Raw genomic sequence first — 19,320 nt, forward strand, 5'->3', positions numbered from 1 at the left:
ACGTCACTCCCATGTTATGGTACATGACTGTCTCAGAAGGCTGGAGAGTGAGAGATCCTCCTCTTGGCCTTAGGAAGCAGAAAGCCATTTGGGGAATTGCCTTTGGAAGGAGCCAGAAGGCAGGGAACTGCCGGTAGCCTCTAGGACCTGAGGGTGGCCTCCAGCTCATAGCCGTTAAGAAGCAGGGCCTTCAGACAAATAGCCACAAGGAAATGACTTCTGCCAATGACCCAGATGAGCTTGGAAATAGATGCTTCCCTGGCCAAGCCTTCAGATAAGAACACAGCTCAGCTTACACTTGGATTGCGGCCTCCTGAGACCCCAAGCAGAGGATCCAACTGAGCCAGGCCTGGGCTTCTGACCTATGGAAAGTGGTAGGTAAGATAGAGCTAAGTTTGTGGTAATTTGATCCACAGTAATCGGTAACTAATATACAGAGAGACGGAACCAAGAGATGGCTGAAGGGCTTATACTTCTCAGTATAATCCTCGAGCATGATCTTGCTCCCGACTGTCAGTGAAATTGCTACATTTGTGCCCTGTTTGAAGCAAGGGATATGTGTGTGGATGGGAGACAGGCAAAGGCTATCCTCTGACTAGTGGCAGAAATGTGAGGGCAGAGGAAAGCAAGAGGCAGTGAGCACTAGGCATTCCTGGAGGATGAGGCGATTTTGACAGCCCTAGCATGGGGGATGGCTCTGGGCACAGGCAACATGTGTGTGTCACATGGACACACAGGGTACCTAGTCTATCCTCCTGCGAAGGCCGCTGAGAACACAGGTGTGCAGGACTGAGATGCAGGACTGCAGCACACAGGTGTGTATCAGTGTTCCCAAGTGTGCCTGAGCCCAGAGAGGCTTCCCAGAGGGAGTGACGAGTACGCTGCAGGTACTAAATAAAAGCATGAAGAAGGCAGGGGTCACCTGAAGGGATTGCCTGAGAGCAGAAACCGAGGTGGAGGGTTTCATGAAACATCTCATCTGCACCTTGGGAGAAGCCTGATGAAGCTTTCATGAGTCAGAAAAAAACAGGTGGCATTTATCATGTATCAGGAGCTACACTGGGTGCTCCAAGGACATCTTATTTCATTCTCAGAAGGGAGATGGGTGTTCTTCCTATTTCATAGGGAAGGTCACTAAGCCTCAGAAGCTGAGAGACTTGGTTAGGTTCACACTCCCAGTGAGTGACTCCAAAGCCCCAGTTCTTCCCCTGGAGTGTCCTGAAGATTCTCAGCCATGCCTGCCGGCACTGGGGCCTCACCACACTCATTGGGGATTATGAAGCCACACCAGGCCCATGGGAGGTGGCCCTCAGTGGGACTGTCATGTGCCCTCTGAGGAGGGGGCTTAGGCCAGTGCCATTTTGGAGTGGATTCTAGAGAAAAGATGTCCAAGAGCTGGAAGATGCAGGACTGTGGGCAGACTGCCTGAGCTGGGCTCCAACCCAAGCTGCTGGCCTTAACTCCCTCTAGCTGGGCCTACTTTCTCTAAAACAAAGTGTCTCTGTGACTGTGCCCCTGCCAGATGGTGAGACCCTTTAAGGCTGGCACAGGGTCTTTTCATCCTTTGTGTCACCTTTCCACCATTACTACCCAGACTTCTTTACATCTCATCATCCCTCTTTGCTTGTCTATTAGTTTTTCATCTCCTGCAAAAATCTGTTACCTTGACCACCACCATTGGCAAGGGAGAAAATGAACCTGACGCCCCTCCCAGGATCTCACAGAACAACACCAGGATGTATCTAGTCCTTCTCCTCAGAGGGGCCGTGGTGACTGGTGATCTTGGCAGAGGGAATTCTTAGCCAGCAGTAGGAGTGGCTAGTCCAGATCAGAATGCTGATTTATTTCTATGTCACTACTATATAAAAACAGGGGGTCTGTACCCTGTCATGCAGTATGCCAGCTGTGACTGTGAATTCATTTCACTAACAATACTGAGTACATCCAGGGTATGGGCAGCATCCACGGTGCGGACAGGTCATCATCCATAGAAAAGCTGGGAGGACTTCAAAAGAATCTTGAGCTAGGCCTTGAATGCAGAGCGGGACTTTAGGAAGAGAAGAGGTCTTTCAAGGAAGAAGGGACAACATGAGCAAAGGCATGAAGAAGAAAAGCAGGTGGCACACTAAGGGACCAATGAGGTAACCAGCCTGATTCCAGGGACCTGGAGTAAGAATAGGGTGGCAGGTTCTGCTGGAAAAGAGGTGGGAGCATCTAGAATCATGGGTGCCGGCCTTTGGGCCTCAGAATTGCCAGTTATTGGAACTAGAAGCAAGTGTGCCTTAATATGGATCCTCCTGCTGCCCTGGAGCGATTATACTGCAGAAAAATCCCTGTGCCCTGGGGTTACAGCCTGGAGCTCCCAGAGACTGAGGAGCAGTAGCCCTCACACCAAGCTCTTTAGCCATCCACCCAAATGCTTGATTCCAAGAAATTAGGGTTGTTTCATTTCGTTTTGTTGAACCATTAGAACACTTGTGGAAAGTTTAAAGCAAACCCCTGCCTGGGCCCCTTTGGCAGGTCTGGTTTAGTAAGCCCGGTATGAAGCCTGACATCTGAATTATCAAAGCAGCTCTGGAGATTTTGCTCTGCCCTAAGTGATGACCGCCACACCAGAGTGGTTGCTCCTTGAGGACCGGGATCGCCAGCCCGGAACTGGCCAGGAGGAAAGGAAACTGTGGGGGACCGTTGGCTGATGGATGGATTACCAACCAGTTAAAGCCAAAGGAAGACGAGGTCAGGGATGGAGGATTGAGGACTCAGAAATGTCTAATTCCTACCCCCCCACCCCAAGAAGGTTTAATTCTCCCTTAGCAGGAAAATGTTAAAGCACTTCCATTTTTCAGTGACACGGTTGCTCTGCACCAGCCCAAACTGTATCATAAACAAAGGAAATGTGTGAACACACACTGGCTTTTCTCAAGTTAATACCACATTCCGTTCCCGGCGAGGAGAAAGCACTTTCATCTGGTGGAGAAAGACTGGGTTTGAGAGCCAGGATTTGGAGAGCTAGACAGGCCCTTAGTCACTAAGTAAGCTGGATAAACCAAGGCCCAGAGTGAGGGTGCCTTACCTAAGATCACGTAATAATTGTGGCAGAAGCAGGTCCAGGACCCTGGCTTTTGACTCTGACTCCAGGATTTTTTTTTTTTTTTAAGTAGTCTCCCAACATGGAGCTTGAACCCACAACACTGAGATGAAGACCTGAGCTGAGATCAAGAATGGATGCTCGATCGAACTGAGCCACCCAGGCATCCTTGACTCCAGGACTTTTTAAAAGTTAAATGAAAAAAATAATAATAATAAAAGTTAAATGATGTGCTCAAGGCCACACAGTCAGGCAATGGCAGGGCCAGGGCAGGACCCCAGACCTGTGTGACTCCAGGTCCATGCCAGAGCCTCTGTCTGTGAGGTGTTTCTGTTCTAAGAAGCAATGCCCAGGCATTTAGGATGGTCAACAGTCAAGGTCAGCAAAGCTGCCTGACAGGAGTCCTGCACTTATATCAGAAGAAACCTGGGGCCGGGGTGGGGGTGGGGGGTGGTAGAGAGAAAAAGACTCTTGTGCTTCCTCCATGAACACACTTGTGTAGACGTCCTGTAACCTTGTGTTTTCCCGTCTATCTCCCTCACAGCCCATGAGCTCCTCGGGGACTGATCCTCAGCCGGCTCTGTATCTCCAGGGCCAAGCACCATGGGAACACAACACATGATTGTTGATTGCTTCCCCAATTCACCTGACAAGTGTTAAGGAGACTGACTATGCACCAGGCACTCGGCCAGACTTAGAGTGGAACCTCTACGGAAGACTGTCCCTGCCTTTACAGAGTGTGCAGGCCTGTGGGAGTTGAAGGAACTAGGGAACAAGTGAATGCACACAGGATAACAAAGTATGGTGAGTGCTATGCAGAGAAGGGAGCAGGGCTTGGTGAGGCCAAGTGAGGGTGGTGTTGAGTGGGGACGGGTGGGGCAGGCCTTTCTAAGACAGGGATGTGGAAATGGAGATCTAACGGAAGAAGAGGAGGAAGAGACGTAAATGGTGGGGAAGTGTGTTGTAGGCAGAAGGAACAGCATGTGTGGAGACCCTGAGATGGTGGAGGGGTTGGTCTGGTCGACCAGGCCAACGGGACCAGAGTGAGTGGGGCCTGGGATGAAGTGCAGTGCAGGAAGGGGAGGATGGTGCAGGGCCTCCGAGACCAAGGTAAGGGTGGAAGGGTTTGTTCTAAATGCTATCGCAGCCATCAGTGGGTTTTAGGTTCATGAAAAGCACAGCCCAGAGGGCCCTTCCAGAGGTCAGAGTGGGAGAGTGGGTGGAGAACAAGAACAGAAGCAAGAGGGCCACTGAGGTGACTGCGGAGTGTGGGCCCTGCGTGGAGGGGATGAAGCTGGCTTGGATTCCGGAGGAAGAGCCAGAGCAGTTACTGATCACTGACTGGTAGTGGGCGGGGGAAGCGAATAAGAAAGGGTGCGAAGAGCTGGGTGAATGATGCTGCCGGAAACAGGAGAAGGAACTGGTTTGCAGGGTATAATCTCAAATTGCTTACACTATTTGAGACACTTGTTAAACATCCAGGGGAGATGTCAGATGGGGGAGAGGTGGTGCTCAGATGAGAGGCCCCCACGGTGGGTGGGTCTGTACCTGGGAGCTCTGGGTCTGCAGGGGGAATGTCAAAGCTGAGGCGGGGAAGTCCTGAGAAGTGACCACACAAGCAGAAGTCAGCAGAAGTCGAGTAGAGGAAGAGGGACTGGGGAGGAGGCAGCTGGAGGAGGATTTCAAGAGCCAAAGTGAGATCAGCTGCTCTGTCAAGTGCATCAGCTGCTGTGGAGAAAAGTCACGGAGAGCAGGAACCCAGTGGCCTTTGGATTTAGCAACATGAGAGCTACTGGTGATCCTCACAGATTCATTGACTCGGTGAATGACTCAAAAGATGCATAAAGAGACAACAACTGGAGCGGGTTGCGGAGTCAGGGAAAGCTTTTGGAGGGAGAGAGGCAGCCTTTCAAGCAGGATCCTTGGAGGCTGAGTCCTGAGAGCCCTACGTGCTGCCTGTGGGAAGTGAAGCTGAGCTGTACCTGACAAAGCGCCTGTCCCCCAAGGGAGCGGAGCAGAGGGGACCATGAACAGGCCTTCCTGCACTGGAAGGAAAGCGGGGGAGGAGCCAGCTCACTGCTCAGGATGTCCCTGCCTCAGGGGACAGAGCCCACGACCCCCCAACCAACACACACACAGGACTCGGAGGTGTGTCCACAAGCCTCCCTGCACAGAAGTCCCAGGAGGTGAGGATTCCCAACCCGCAGCCTCAGAGCAAAGAAGGGCTCTCAACTCCTGGAGCGGCCAGGTCCTGAGACATGGGGAAATCTGAGGCCCAGAGAGGGGTGGGGCTGGCTCTAGGTGGCCCAGCATGTCAGTGGCAGGGGACAATGATTTCCAGGGGTCTTCCCTCAGGGAGTAAAGTGTGAATTCTTTAGCCTGCTTACAAGGCCTTTCATGCTTGAGCAAGAACACCCTGCCCCCAGCTTCACCTGTGACCCAGGCCCCTGCGCCCCCAACACCTAGCACATGCAAATCTATATAGCCCCAGGCAGTCCTTGCAACAACCACTTGGAGTAAGGCGTTATTATTCTCACTTGGCAGATGAGGAAACTGAAGCTCAAGGGAGTCTGGGAACCTGCCCAAGGTTGCACAGCTGAGCCAAGATATCATCTCACAAGCGCCTCCCTGGTCTTTCCCCACGTACTGCTGCAGTGACCATAGAGAGCCCCACTCTGGGAAGCAATCCCTGCCCTCCCTGGTCCTGAGCTATCCGGGAGTCAGGTCATGTCCCATGATACCACAACATTTGTTCAAGTCACAGAAAAGTCCATTGAACGGCACTGGAATAAGCGGGACCACCAACTTATGGCCTGTGCCACATCCTAGTGACCACAGAGACCCCACAGTCACACTGTTCCCAGGGCTTGTGGTCACAGGCCAGCCCCCCACAGCCAGAGCGTGGTGCCTACCGAGTCCGGACAGAACCCTCTCCCCTGCCAGCCCTGACCTCCCAGACAAACACCTGCCCCTTCCTCACCTGGAGACCACCAGTGGTAGGATCAGCATCTTCAACATCCTCATTAAGAGCTCTCCAGGAAACTGGAAATAACTAATTTCCTGTAAATACAGGAGGAACTGGGGTTAGAGCAGGTGGCACTGACTTCAGAGTTTCTTTACGGTCTTCAAAGCCCTGTTCCCCCCCCCCCCCCCCCGAGCGCTCCTGTGTAGCACTTGGACTGCAGAGTCCGGGAAGAAGTGCCGGCTTTGGAGCCAAACAGCCTTGGGTTCTTCTGATCTTGACCCCCTAGAATTAGCTGTGTGGCCTTAGGCCAGTTACTCGACCTTTCTGAGTTTTCACTTTGTAAGATGTTGGGAGGCTTACATGAAGGGAGGCACATAAAGCACCCTGCAGAGCCTGGGGATGAGAATAAGGCTCAGTAATCACCCTAATGTCGCCCCTCCCTAACCTCTGCACTGCTCACCTGCCCACTTGTGCTGGAAGTGTGTCTCCTGGAGCCGACAGGAAGCGGCAAGGGGGCAGAGCCGGATACTGTTCACACATTATTCAACCCACGCTGGCCAGGCATCATGAATGAATGAGGCAGGGTTCCTGCCCTGGAGAAGGTCTCAGTCAGTCTACGAAGAGACTGACTCAGCACAGCATTGAGTCAGTGTCTCCTCCTGCACCGGGTCCCTTCTCTGGAGCCTTCCCCTCTCCCTCCCCACACCATCGCAGGTTCTTGCCAGCCCCCAGCAGCATCCTCACGTTTAAAATGCTGAAGGAGAGAGAATCGGATGCAGCTGATAAGACATCACCCAGAATAAAGAGCTCCTACCGGGCAAAGTTCTTGTATTCAACTTCCTCACAGGCCCATCCATGAGGCCTTAGATTAGGGAACCCAGTCTGTGCCCCCCATCAGCTGTCTCCAGAGTCTCATGACCAGAACCTACAGCTGAAGTAGAAGAGGCCACTAAGTCCAGTTAAATTTGAATTTCAGATAAACAACAAATTTTGTTGTTTTGTGGGTTTTAAATTTCTTAATTTAATTTAATTTAATTTAATTCAGTTTTGCTATTTCTGGCAAACCTAGCTTGAGGTCATGTTCCTGAGGGTAATGTGGGGTGAGGCCAGTTGCAGGGACTTTCAAGCACCAACCAAGTTAAATTTTTGTACTTGCAACCATCTTTTTTTTTCTTTTTTTTTTTTGAAACCAAAGCTAAACACTTGGTTAATGATCTAATACTTTGAAAAGCCCAACTCATAGAATTTTGGTACTGAGAAGGGGTTTTAAAGATCTTCTAGTCCAGCTGAGCCAAGAGACAGAGAGAACTTAGCAGTGACAATGCAGGACCAGAAATCAGGCCTCCTTGTCCTATTCTACTATCATTTCCAATGCTCCAGAAAATCTTTACAAAATAAGGGTGAATGGGAGAGAAACTTTTGAGTCCTCACGTGAGCAAAAATGCCTTTATTCTACTCTTACCTCTGGTAGTCTGGCCATATTTAAGATTCTTAGTTTGAAAGAAATTTCCCTCCAAATTTCAAAGGCATTTACCTTTGTCTTCTAGATTCTAGTGTCACTTATGTGTTTGGAGCCATTCTTCCTATTCCTTGGTGGAGACTTGTTTTATTCCCTCAGAACCGTTTAAGGACTATCAGTGAATTTCCAGTTTTCCGTAATTTTCATGGTGATGTACCACAGCATGAGATTTTCTTCTTTCTTTCTTTTAAAAAGAAAATTCAGAGTGCTGTGCATACTTTTCACTTCTGAAAAAAGTGAAATATGCTCTCGGAAATTTTTCTTTCCATTTTTTTCTGTTAGCTCTCTCTAAATAATTAGAGAGTTTGGATGTTGGACACCTCTGATTTTCTTCTATTTTCATCTCAGTTTGCTTTACTTTCTGGGAGATTTTTGCAACTTTATCCTAGTTATTGACATTTTTATCTCACATCCTGTTCTGTTTTATGGCCACTATATCTTCTCTCACATCTCTGAAGAACTTAAGGCAAGATTTTAAAATTATTCTTCTATTTCCTGCATTGTCTCTGCTTCATTAGAGACCATCTTTTCTGTTTGTTTAGTCTCTGTGTTTCTGTTAGAAGCTTTGACTTTGGCTTTCTGCTCATATGTAAGTGTGAGGCACTAAATTTCTGTGTGCATGAGTGGAACTTGTCAAGGGACGTCCCTCAAGGAAAAGTGATGGGTGACAGTCTGACTTTTTTACTCTGGATATGATGGGTGAGGAATCCCCTTTATAGCAGAATTTGGAGATCTTTTCCCTGAGGCTCAGTAAGAAGTCTCTTCTTAGCCCCAACTAGGGGGTGAGGCTGTGCCTAAGCCTAGCTGACAAGTCTTATGGGGATCCCACCCTCGAATGCAGATGTCCGCTAATTTGTGGGATGCATGTGCCTCATCACCTCCCTGACTCCAACACACACAGGTCACCTATTCCCTAGGTCACGCTTCTCTGGCTCCTTGGGGCAGGCAGAGAAGGATGGATGAGGAGTCCCCTAATTACATGAATTGGAAGGCTTAACTAACTGCTCCAATTTCAAAGTTCCAACCAATGTCCCTGACTTCACCTCCTTATGTCATGTGGCCTCCTGTAGCTCTGTGCACTTTCAAGGGCAGAACCTTTCTGGAATTCTCCAAGCCAAACTGACCTGGTATCTGCTTCTATAGATTCAAGTTTTAGTTTCCTATGCTCTACTAAGAGAGATCATTCAACTCTATCCACTTCCTATGGTACTCCCTCAACTTCTTTTCTCAATTGTCTCCTTTTATATTCTCTTGGGAGTTTACATGTTTAAAAAATCCCATTACTATAATTTTAGTGGAATTCCAGGAAGGAAAGGAAAATGAATGCAATTGTAAACTCACTATGGTTTCACTGAAACTCTTTAAAATGATATTTATTTCAAGAATGCCAGGGTGGCTCAGCAGTTGGGCGTCTGGCTTTGACTCAGGGCATGATCCTGAGTCCCAGGATTGAGTCCCACATCGGGCTCCCTGAGAGGAACTGCTTCTCCCTGTGCCTATGTCTCTGCCTCTCTGTGTCTGTCATGAATAAATAAATAAAATCTTTTTTAAAACTATCTTTTTTTTAAAATTTATTTTTAGAGAAGGGGAAAGAGAGAGAGTGCACGTGCATGTGAAGGGAGGGGAGGGAGACAGAGAGAAAGAGAATCTGAAGCAGGCTCCATGCCCAGTGCATAGCCCAACATGGTGCTCTATCTCACAACACAGCGATCATGACCTGAGCCGAAATGAATGTTTAACCGACTGAGCCACCCAGGTGCCCCTCAAAATGATCTATATTTTTAAATGAGATACTATTTCCAAAGATAAAATTTGTGGTTTTGTAAATTCTTTTCACAAGTAGGACATTCTTCCATTTTCCAAATTGTTTACGACTTTTGCCTGTTGCATAAGCTTATAAAATAAGAAGGGTTTAGTTTCTGAGTCACAGGCCAAGATCATAGAAACAACTCCTGGATTTCAAAGTAAGATGCTGAGAAAGCCAATTCCTGCCAAATAACTGTTCTAAGACTCCACATCCCTTCTTCAGTTTATCTGGCAGGTTAATCCAGACCTGAACACATTTGCATTTCCAAGCAGATGGGGCAGGCAGCTTTGGCAAAAGAGGCCCCAGATGAGCTTGGCTTTTAATAATAAGCATTCCAATTTGTTTTCACAAAATAATCTTCCTGCAGGAAATATATTTTTTGTTGCTCAGGAAAATTAAAGAAAGTAGATTGCAGATTGCTTGTGCCGTGGCCGGTTTAATTCAGCTTCTCTCTGTGACAAACACTGAGCTAGACTCACATTTTGGCTCATGCAAAAACATGTGATATTCAGCAAGTCAAAATCTGATGGGAGCGATGGACACCTGCACAAATGCCTCTGAAGCAGGACAGCCAGCAGTTGGTTACGGTGGAAGGCTGAGCAGGGGGCGAGCGTGGGAGCAGAGTATTATATCAGGTGGGGGCAGATCTGGAAGAACTTTTATAAGATATGGAATATGAGCTGGCTCTTGACACAGGTAGGACTTGGACAGGTAGATAAAGGAGGGAGGAGCAAGTACCAGCCCCTCAGTGCCTTGTGTGCCAGGCATTGATGAGTGCTTGTTTATCCTCACAACAATTCTAGTAGATATCTAGTGCCCCACACTCCAGATGAGGAAAATGAGGCCCAGAAAGGAGCTAGGATCCTGCCTAGGGCCAGCCCTCAATAGTGTTACTCTAGTCATAGGGCCTGGGTTCTCAGGGAGGGGTTGTTTCCCTTTTCAGGAAAGGCAACATTGGATGCCTTGAGCCCCAGGTGACAATCACTTTAGGTGTGGGTGAGCTGCAGGAAGAGGAATTTTATGAAATAAGGGATCTTCCAGGAGCCCATTGACAAACACTTCTCCTTGAACAAACATTAGGCTGGCTACTGGGGGCCCTGTTTTTGGCCAGGACTCATCCGTGGGCCTTGTCTTTGGCCTGCCTGGCCCAGTCACAGCAAAACTTGTGCTACATCAGTTTAGGGAGGATGGGGGATACCCCCTCGCTAACTTCAGCAGAAGCTCCCCACCCTCCACGGCTCCTCTTAGCAATTGTCTATTGGTTGCCCCCCCCCCCCAGACTCATTGGCTGTGAGTCCCCAGCCGTCATTGTCCGTCATTGTCGTCTCAGACTTGGGCCTGATCTCTTTCCCCTATTCCCACGGTCTTGACACCTATCCCGGCAACCCTTACTGTTTTAACAAGGCTCAGCATCATCTTTCCTTCAGTGCCATGTGAGCGTCCCTCCCTGTCCTGTGGGAGACTGGTCCCAAGAGGGAAAGGAGCCTTGCCCAGGCCAGAACCCCAGGGGTGGGGACTGGGGAGGAAACCTGCCCTGATTCCCAGCCCCGCATCCAATCCGCTGCCACATCCTGGAGACTCCTCTTTTGGAGACAGTTCTCCCAGGTGCTGTCAGGTCTCCCCCACGTAGCCACCTCCTAACCCGGCCCCTGCCTGTCCCACCACTCCCTCATCCTGCACTCAGCACCAGATGATCTCTCCAGGCTGAGATCTGGCCCCTTCAGCCCCTGCCCAAGCCGCTCGTGCTTGTGCCAGTTCCCCAGGGCCCTGAGTGAGTGTTCTGGCTGCCCTGAACAGCCTGCTCCACATGCACCCAAACCTTTTAAGGGCCTGCGTCTGGCTCCAGCTGTTCTTCTGCCCCCAATACCTTCCTGGGTCTCTATTGTGTGGGCTGCTGTAGGAGGTACTCTCTGATGCCTGCTCCACGCTCTCCCAGGCCCCGGCTCCCGCTCCCGTGCCTCTTCACCCTGTGGTCATCCTAACGCCACGTCCTGGCCTCTCGCTCACCTGGTGATGCCATCTGTAACCACTTCCTCCACCGTTTTATCAGATCTCGCTCTAGTCCTGCACCCCTGCTACAGATGAGAAGACGAGGACCCAGAGAGGCAAAGTGGCTCCCCACCATCATGTCATCCATGAGCCATGGAGCGGGACCGTGACTCCCAGATCCCTAGGGCCCACATACCCCTCCTCCACGGAGCCCCCCCGAGAAGCTCTGGGTGGCTGACCTGTGGTGAGAGGCGACGGGTCCTGAGGAAGAAGCCAAGAAGGCAGCCCACGGTGACGGACAGCACAGACAGGATGAGCAGGCCATTTCGCTTGCACACGTCCCTCCCTCGTGCCAGGATGGCACCTGGCACCATGGTGAGCCCAGCCTGCTGGCACGGGGCACAGCACCATTCCATGCACGTGAGGCCAGCTGAGGGCACAGGGTCCCAGCCAGAGGCTCCAGCTGCTCAGCAGGCAGGTGGGCAGAGTTGCTAAGCACCAGTCACCAGCCCCACAGCCATGGCCTTTGAGCTGCCCCAGAGGGAAGCCACAATCCTATTACCAGCTGCATCATTAGGAGCCAGGGACAGATTAGGGCCTGGGAAATTAGAGCAGGCCATGTGGTCTGGGAGTTTGGACCTCAAAGCCCAGTGCACCTCTCAAACAGGGGAGGAACAGAGAGACACTCACTTGGTTAGTTTGATTTTTACCCCGACTTTATTCCAGAAAGAACTGAAGACAAGAAGATACTAGCAGTCACTAACACTGATTAAGCATTTACTATGTACCAGGTGCTGTTCTAGAAGCACATTCCTTGTATTAGTGCATTTAATCCTCATACCAATTCCTAGAAGTGAGTCCTATAAGTATTATTTTACAGATGAGGAAACCAGGGCAAAAGGCATGTGCTGTGTGCCAGACCCACTCACCTGCTTGACCTGTGTGAGGTGTAGGGGTCCCCCCAACAACCCTAAAATCCCAACGTTCATTTTTTTCTTTCTTTTTTTTTTTATTAAAGATTTTATTTATTTATTCATGAGAGACACAGAGAGAGAGGCAGGCTCTCTGCAGGAAGCCCGATGCAGGACTCAATCCCAGGACCTCGGGATCACAACCTGAGGCAAAGACAGACGCTCAACCACTGAGCCACCCAGGTGCCCCTGTTCATTTTCCTGAAAGTGAGATTGAGACCCCAGGAGTCAGAGTTCCTTGGTCATGGTCACGGAGTCTGCAGTAGCAGAGTGGAGTTCAGGCCTGTGTGGGTTTGATTGGTGCCTCAGTGACAGATAGATGGATTTGAAAGTGCTTAGCAGCATTGTGGGGAGTGTAGGATTTGAGTCCAGTGGATCTTGGTTCAGACTCTGGGTCTCCCATTCATTGCTGTGCATCCTTCAGGGTTACTTTGCCCTGAAGCAGGGAACCCTGTAGGCGCTCAAGGCCTATTATTTTTTTAAAATGACACAGTCCAAGGGACCTATTCAAGTCCCAGCTCTGTCACTTGCCAGCTGCGTGACCTTGGGCAAGCCATATAATCTCACAGTGCCTCAGTTTCCCCATCTATAAGGCAAACATAATAGCGTCTACTTCATTGGGGCTGGTGTAATATCCCGTTCAGAGATGATTTGTGAGAGCAGCGGTCTGTGCCATGCTGAAAGGGGAAAGGACTGTTAGGATCATCATCCACGTTAGCAATTTTTTGCGAAAGGTTCTCTTTTTGCAATTTCTTGTGGCCTGGCCTGCCCTTTAAAGCTAGTGGGAATTAACTCTAGTCTGTAATCTCATTAGGGGCAGTCAGGTGGCAGCAGGGAGTGCAGTCTGCGGTCTGGGGCGGGTGTGCACAAGGGCCGCCTCCCCTGACACAGGGGAGGAGGAGGAAGGTGGAGAGGATGGGGCCAAGAAACTGCTGGGGCCAGGCAGAGGGGCCTGGGTGCAGGCTCTGAAGCTGTGCACAGAGCTCCCGACTGGGAGGGAACCCTTAGACGTTGGTCCCAACTTAAACAGCTCTGTGACCTCACCCTCTGGGTCCCGGTCTTCCTCTCCTTAGAATGAGAGAAGGGGGCAGGAGTAGGTACTGGCTCATTCAGTAGAGCTTATGACTCTTGATCTCAGGGTTATAAATTTGAGCTCCATGATGGGCATGGAGCCTACTGAAAAATAAATAAATAAAAAGTCTCAAAAAAAAAAAAAAAAGAAAAACAAGCTCAGTGTTTTCTAAGGACCCCTCAGTTCAACAAGCCAACTCTCCAAAGGCCCTGCTCTTTGCCAGAACTTTGGGGGAATGAGGGTGGAGTAGATTCAAGTCTGAGATGTGTTTTTTTTCTCCAACTCTGATTCTTAAAACCAGGAATTTCCTGATATACCTTCAACTCCAAAGCATCCTCATTCTCCAATTAACCAGTGAGTTTAGTGACTGTCTAAAAGACAAAATATTCTGAGTATTTGGATTTGTGGGTTTTTTTTTTAAGATTTATTTATTCATGAGTGACAGAGAGAGAGGCAGAGACAAGCAGAGGGAGAAGCAGACTCCCTGCAGGGAGCCCAACGTGGGACTCGATCCCAGGACCCTGGGATCACACCCTGAGCTGAAGGCAGACGCTCAACTGCTGAGGCACCCAGGCATTCCTGGAGTTGCGTTTCAATCAATGTTCAGGCCTGGCCTTGAGCCATGCCATTGATGGAGATTAGTCTAGCTGTCCACCTCAGCCCCAAGCCTCTGATTCCCATGCTGCCCCACAATGGCTCCTGCCTCCTGTCCCTCCCACTCTGACAATTTCACCCTGTGCCTCCCAGACTCCAGGCCTTTCTTTCCACTGCTCTCACTGTCGTCAACATGCAAAATTACAACTCATTCAAGCAAACATTTTTTAGAGTACAATGTTATGCCGTCTCTCCTGTGTTCTGGGGACACAGCAATGAGGTGACATGGTACTTGCTCTTAGGAAGCTTGTAAGAAAATTGAGGGGGCTCTAAGACTAATTCATACTAAAGTGTGAGTGACTGATGATTAGCTTACTAAGGAAATCAAATCGAAAGGGTCCTGGGTAAGAACCCTTTAATAACTTCCTATTGCCCACAGAATCAGTTGCCTTACAATATTACCAGATATGCACAATTTTTAATTAAAAACAAGTTGGGTTGGGATGCCTGGGTGGCTCAGTAGTTGAGCATCTGCCTTCGGCTCAGGACGTGTTCCCGGGGTCCTAGGATCGAGTTCCGCATCGGGCTCCCTGCAGGAAGCCTGCTTCTCCCTCTGTCTGTGTCTCTGACTCTCTCTCTGTGCATCTCATGAATAAATAAATAAAATCTTGAAAAAAAAAAACAAGTTGGGGAATGCTGGATGAAACAAAGTTAAGCAGGTTCTTTACTCCAGGACAGTTCAAAGTCAGACTGTTCAAGTTCAAATGTTAGGTCTATTGCTTACTAGCTCTGTGATCTTAGGTAAATTTCTTAGCTTCTCTATAAAATAGGAATAATACGACAGTACCTAGTTCACAAGATTGTGTGAGTCAAATGTGGTGATGGATGCTAAGTGCTCAGAGCTTTGCCTGGTGCCTTGCAGTACTCACAGGGAGTTACTATTAGTTTCACCATTTAGTTTTACAATACTAACAACATATGGTGGAGGAAGTCTCCAAGTGGGGATACAGAATCTCAGCCCTCTTCTGGAGCAGAGACATCCATTTTCCCACCTCTCTAGCACACCACCTCCTCCCATTCGACAGGCCTGGAGCTTCTCTAACACTGCCCACTGCGAGTTCCTTAGCCCTGCCCCTCTCTCTGACCACACCTGTGCCCATGCTGTGTCCACTGCCTGGAATGTCCTTCCCTCTGACTCCAAAGGCACAGGTTAATGCCCCACCTTTCTTGAAGCCTTTACCAACTATTCCAGATACAGCATTCCTTCTCTTCCTCCCACTGGGGCTCTTCTGCTATTACCACCTGCACATTAATCCTGGTTCCCTTGTAAGTGACTCTGACAAAGAAGTAAAGATCTATGAGACTAGAATGAAGTCTCTGTTACCATGTCACTTGAAAACACCTTGATGGATCACCTTCAAAACTCAAGGATTTGGGGATCCCTGGGTGGCTCAGCGGTTTGGCACCTGCCTTCGGCCTGGGGCATGATCCTGGAGTCCCGGGATTGAGTCCCATGTCAGGCTCCCTGCGTGGAGCCTGCTTCTCCTTCTGCCTGTGTCTCTGCCTCTCTCTTTCTGTGTGTCTCTCATGAATAAATAAATAAAATCCTTAAAAAAAACTCAAGGGTATACTGGGGGGCTGGGGGGCACCCCAAGAGCTAGGAGTTGCCCTCCAGAGCAGCTGAAACTGATGGGCAGCAGGAAGCCTGGAGATGCTTCCCAGGTGACTTGAGCTGCATAGAGTGAGATGTTACGGGCAGAGAAGATAAGCAGTCTTGTCAAAAATGAGCCCTGAATTGCAAATCCCAAGCGCAGCTGCATCATTCTATGGAAATAAGTTTGTAGGCAAGCTGTTTTCATTGTGAGTATGGCCTGAGCCGAAATCAAGAGTTGGATGCTTAACTGACTGAGCCGCCCAGGTGCCCCAGCAGTGCCAGTTTTAAATGCAAATATAAGAGCATTTATCTTGTATGCAGAATCACCCAAATCATACAATGTATATTTAGTAGTCCATACATATGTATGTATTTTGCTCTTAACAAGAACAGCGGAAACACCATACAAAACTAATTCAATAATCTTTGTTTCACCTCTTGATACATATACATTCTATCTGTACATTCTCTACCTTTGGTTTACTGTGAGCAAGGAAGGGCTGAAAAGCAGAACTATACGGGTAGCCCTGTCTTTCCTTTCTCTTCTATATCATTTTCAGTATCGGTGGTTGGAAAACACAGGGAAGTTATACCAGCAAGAAAGGACATAAGGTTCCTTGATCATTTGCCTTTCTTAGAATGCCATTGTCTCCTCTCTGTGTTCAACTAGTGATCAAGAGCACAGACTCCAGAACTAGATGACTCATGTTTGAATCCTGGCCCCCAGACCAACTATTTGTGTGACTTTAGACAAGACACCCTGTGTCTCAGTTTCTCATATGGGATAATGATGTTCTATCTTTTAGGGTTGTTATGAGAATTGAATGAATTACATGTGTGAAGCACTGAGGACCGTTGTCTGATCATAGTGAGCACTATATACATGTTCCTATTATTATCATTATTGTTATGCGCCAGGCATATTCTAGGGACACAGCAACAAACAGAAATAGACAACAGTCTCTGCTCTCATTGAGCCTATGTTCAGGTGATGACATTTCTGCTATATAATTCTCTCTCTAATCAAGAAATGGAGCATTTTTGCTACTGTGCCAATCCTTATGAAGGAACCATCGCTACCAGCAGGTCCGTTTTGATCCAAATCCAAAATTCCCAGAGAAGGTTATGATTCGCCCAGCTTGGGCCAATCACCTGTGGCCAGTCGGGGCAGGGGACAGGGTCACATTGTTTAAAATTGCAACCTCTGTGATAATCCTGGAGCGTATGTGGTAGCAGTTAGAAAACTGGACATACTGTGCAGACACTGAAAATGCCTAGCACATCGTCCTAGTCACTCACCTCTTAGCAAATCATGCCTAACCTCGACTTTCTTTTCCTTCTTGTGTAAATTGCCTAACATCTCCTATAACGCTGCTCCAGAACTTAGGACCAGCTGCTCGAGGTACCCTGTTGCTCTGCCTTCTCTGATGTCCCTTCCCTCCAAGGCATCAGGTACCTGCACCCCCCTCCCCTCCCCTGCCCTGCCCTGTACAGCAGGTACAGAGGAGACTGCAGGCCGTGTCTGATCCATGTGATTTCTCACTCCTTTTCAGCCCACCGTGTCTCACTTGTTTGCATCTACACAGCCCCCAAGAGTCAGAGATCCAGGGTTCAAAACCCAGGTTTAGAGCCCCAGAGATATGTTTGCTCCACTTTCTGGGACTCAGAGAAGGAAAGAAGCCCAGGCAGGGCCACTTGGAAATCAGGTGCCAAGTCAGGAACAGAACTGGGGTCTCTCTCTTTCCACTAAGTCCTCCCTAAACCCAGAAACACTTCTAAAAGAATCCTGTCACTGGCTGTTAGATTTCAGCTCCTATCTCCTTTATGGTGCAGAATTGCCTCCACCCCCTACACTGCGTGCTGGTAACTGGGTAGACCCTCTGCTGTAGACACACTGTCCACTACCACCACTTCCTGGGCAACCATGTCCACATTGCTCCCTGCTGCTGCTGGGGTCCAGGTGCTCGTGTCCTTTGGGAAGGTGCTGAGGTTAGTGGCTGATGAATGGGGGAGGTGGGATGGGCGACATGGAATAGCTGTCTGCAGAGCCATGACGGCCAGTGACAGGATGGTCGTGGGCAGCTGGGATCACAGCTGGGAATCAGATTAAGGAATTGAATAAGAAATGGACAGAGTCTTGGTTTCTGGAAAAAGTCAAGATGAGAGCAATCAATATGTGGAGGCTCTGGGCAGAGGGTGATGGAGTCAGGAGAAGGGCAAAGATTTAGGTTCATGTTCTGACACCAAGGAATGCAACCAGGGAGTCATTTGGCCTACCTGAGCCTTTACCTTCTCAACTCAAAGATGACTCCTTGCTTCATGAGGCTACAAAGAGGCTGTGGGACAGACCTCACTGCTCTGAATCTCTATCTCCTTGTCCATGAAATGAGAATATTAATTATACCTAATTCATGGGGTTTGGAGAAGTTTAGAACCTTATGTGAAAAATAATTAATGAGCTTGGCATGTCTAGCTGCTCAGTAAATGGTTGCAAGCTATCGAGATCTCAATTAAGAAAGCTCAAGCAGAAAGAACAATTTATTCAAAAGCTCTTCCATCTTCCCCCCTCTCCCTACAACACTATTTTTAAGGCCTACCTTCTCAGCCCTTTGGAAACTGACAACTATAAATGTTTGAAGATACAACAGGCTCCCTCTGGAAGTAGTAAACTCCTTGTTCCCAGAGAAAAACGAACAAAAACTAGATAATGTCTTGGGGGCACACAGCAGAAGGGCTTCAACCAGTTGATGGGATGGAGGTGAGGGGAGGAAGGCACAAGGCTATAGGCCCTCAATGATCTTTTCCAGACTCTCTCTCCCATAGTGCCCACCCATCCCCGGATTTCAGGATGGGCAGTGACCACTGAAAACTCTCATCTGGGCAACACTAAGGAAAATCCTACGGAGAACTGTCCATCAGAAAAGTCCATGATACACAGGACCCTCCGCATCGCCATGCATGCCTGTGTTTGGGTGATATCCCTTTCTTAGAGCTGGGGGTGGGGGCCAATCCTACAAGAAAATTTGGTGCTGATGGCTGGCCAATGGAACCCTCAGTCAGAGCCTGGCTAACAAGGGATCTGCAGTGATCACGGAGAATCCTTAGACCAGAAATGAGCCTTCTCGAGGGCAGGAATGAAGAACTCAGGAGACCAGCTCATTGACCTTCCCTCCTGGACCTTCTCAGGCATCTACACCACATATCAGAACTGGGCACAAACACAGACCAGTCATCTGATTACATAATTCTCTGCTCTGGGAGGGACGGGGTGCAGCACAATCCCTTGGTGGGGAGGTTTTTCTTCAAAAAGCATAGTCAAGGGGCACCTGGAGGGCTCAGTGGTTGAACATCTGCCTTTGGCTCAGGGCGTGATCCCGGGGTCGTGGGATCGAGTCCCACATCGGGCTCCCTGCAGGGAGCCCGCTTCTCCCTCTGCCTATGTCTCTGCCTCTCTCTGTAGGTCTCTCATGAATACATAAATAAAATCTATTTTAAAAAATAAAATTAAAAAGCATAGTCAATATCCTAATTTTATTTTTGGAAAATAAATACAAATCCTCTCTTTTTTGACTCCATGAACAACAGAGTAAAAGCTCAACAAAATCTTGGCTAGTGGAGCTGTTTCTACCTAACCCCAGCAGCCAAGAATATTCCCAAGATT

The 19,320-nt window shown here is 48.9% G+C and overlaps 1 protein-coding gene and 1 long non-coding RNA gene across 2 annotated transcripts in view; one reads left to right on the forward strand and one right to left on the reverse strand.

Annotated features, from left to right (window-relative positions):
• Positions 1-11,757, reverse strand: part of SLC1A7 (solute carrier family 1 member 7) — a 42,709-nt gene extending 30,952 nt beyond the window's left edge. Inside the window, exons 1-2 of the mRNA XM_055307142.1 lie at positions 11,608-11,757; positions 6,069-6,148 (exon numbers count right to left, since the gene is read on the reverse strand). Of these exons, the coding sequence (XP_055163117.1) occupies positions 6,069-6,148; positions 11,608-11,742 (215 nt within the window). The 5' untranslated portion in view covers positions 11,743-11,757. The remainder of the gene's footprint in view (positions 1-6,068; positions 6,149-11,607) is intronic.
• On the forward strand, positions 84-6,224 carry LOC129497903 (uncharacterized). Its single transcript, XR_008662008.1, has 3 exons — positions 84-374; positions 3,633-3,892; positions 5,633-6,224. It is a non-coding gene; the product is annotated as an uncharacterized LOC129497903 (long non-coding RNA).
• Positions 11,758-19,320: the final 7,563 nt, after the last annotated feature.

The sequence above is a fragment of the Nyctereutes procyonoides genome, unplaced genomic scaffold (genome assembly GCF_905146905.1).
Source record: "Nyctereutes procyonoides isolate TBG_1078 unplaced genomic scaffold, NYPRO_anot_genome, whole genome shotgun sequence".
Lineage (NCBI taxonomy): Eukaryota > Metazoa > Chordata > Mammalia > Carnivora > Canidae > Nyctereutes > Nyctereutes procyonoides.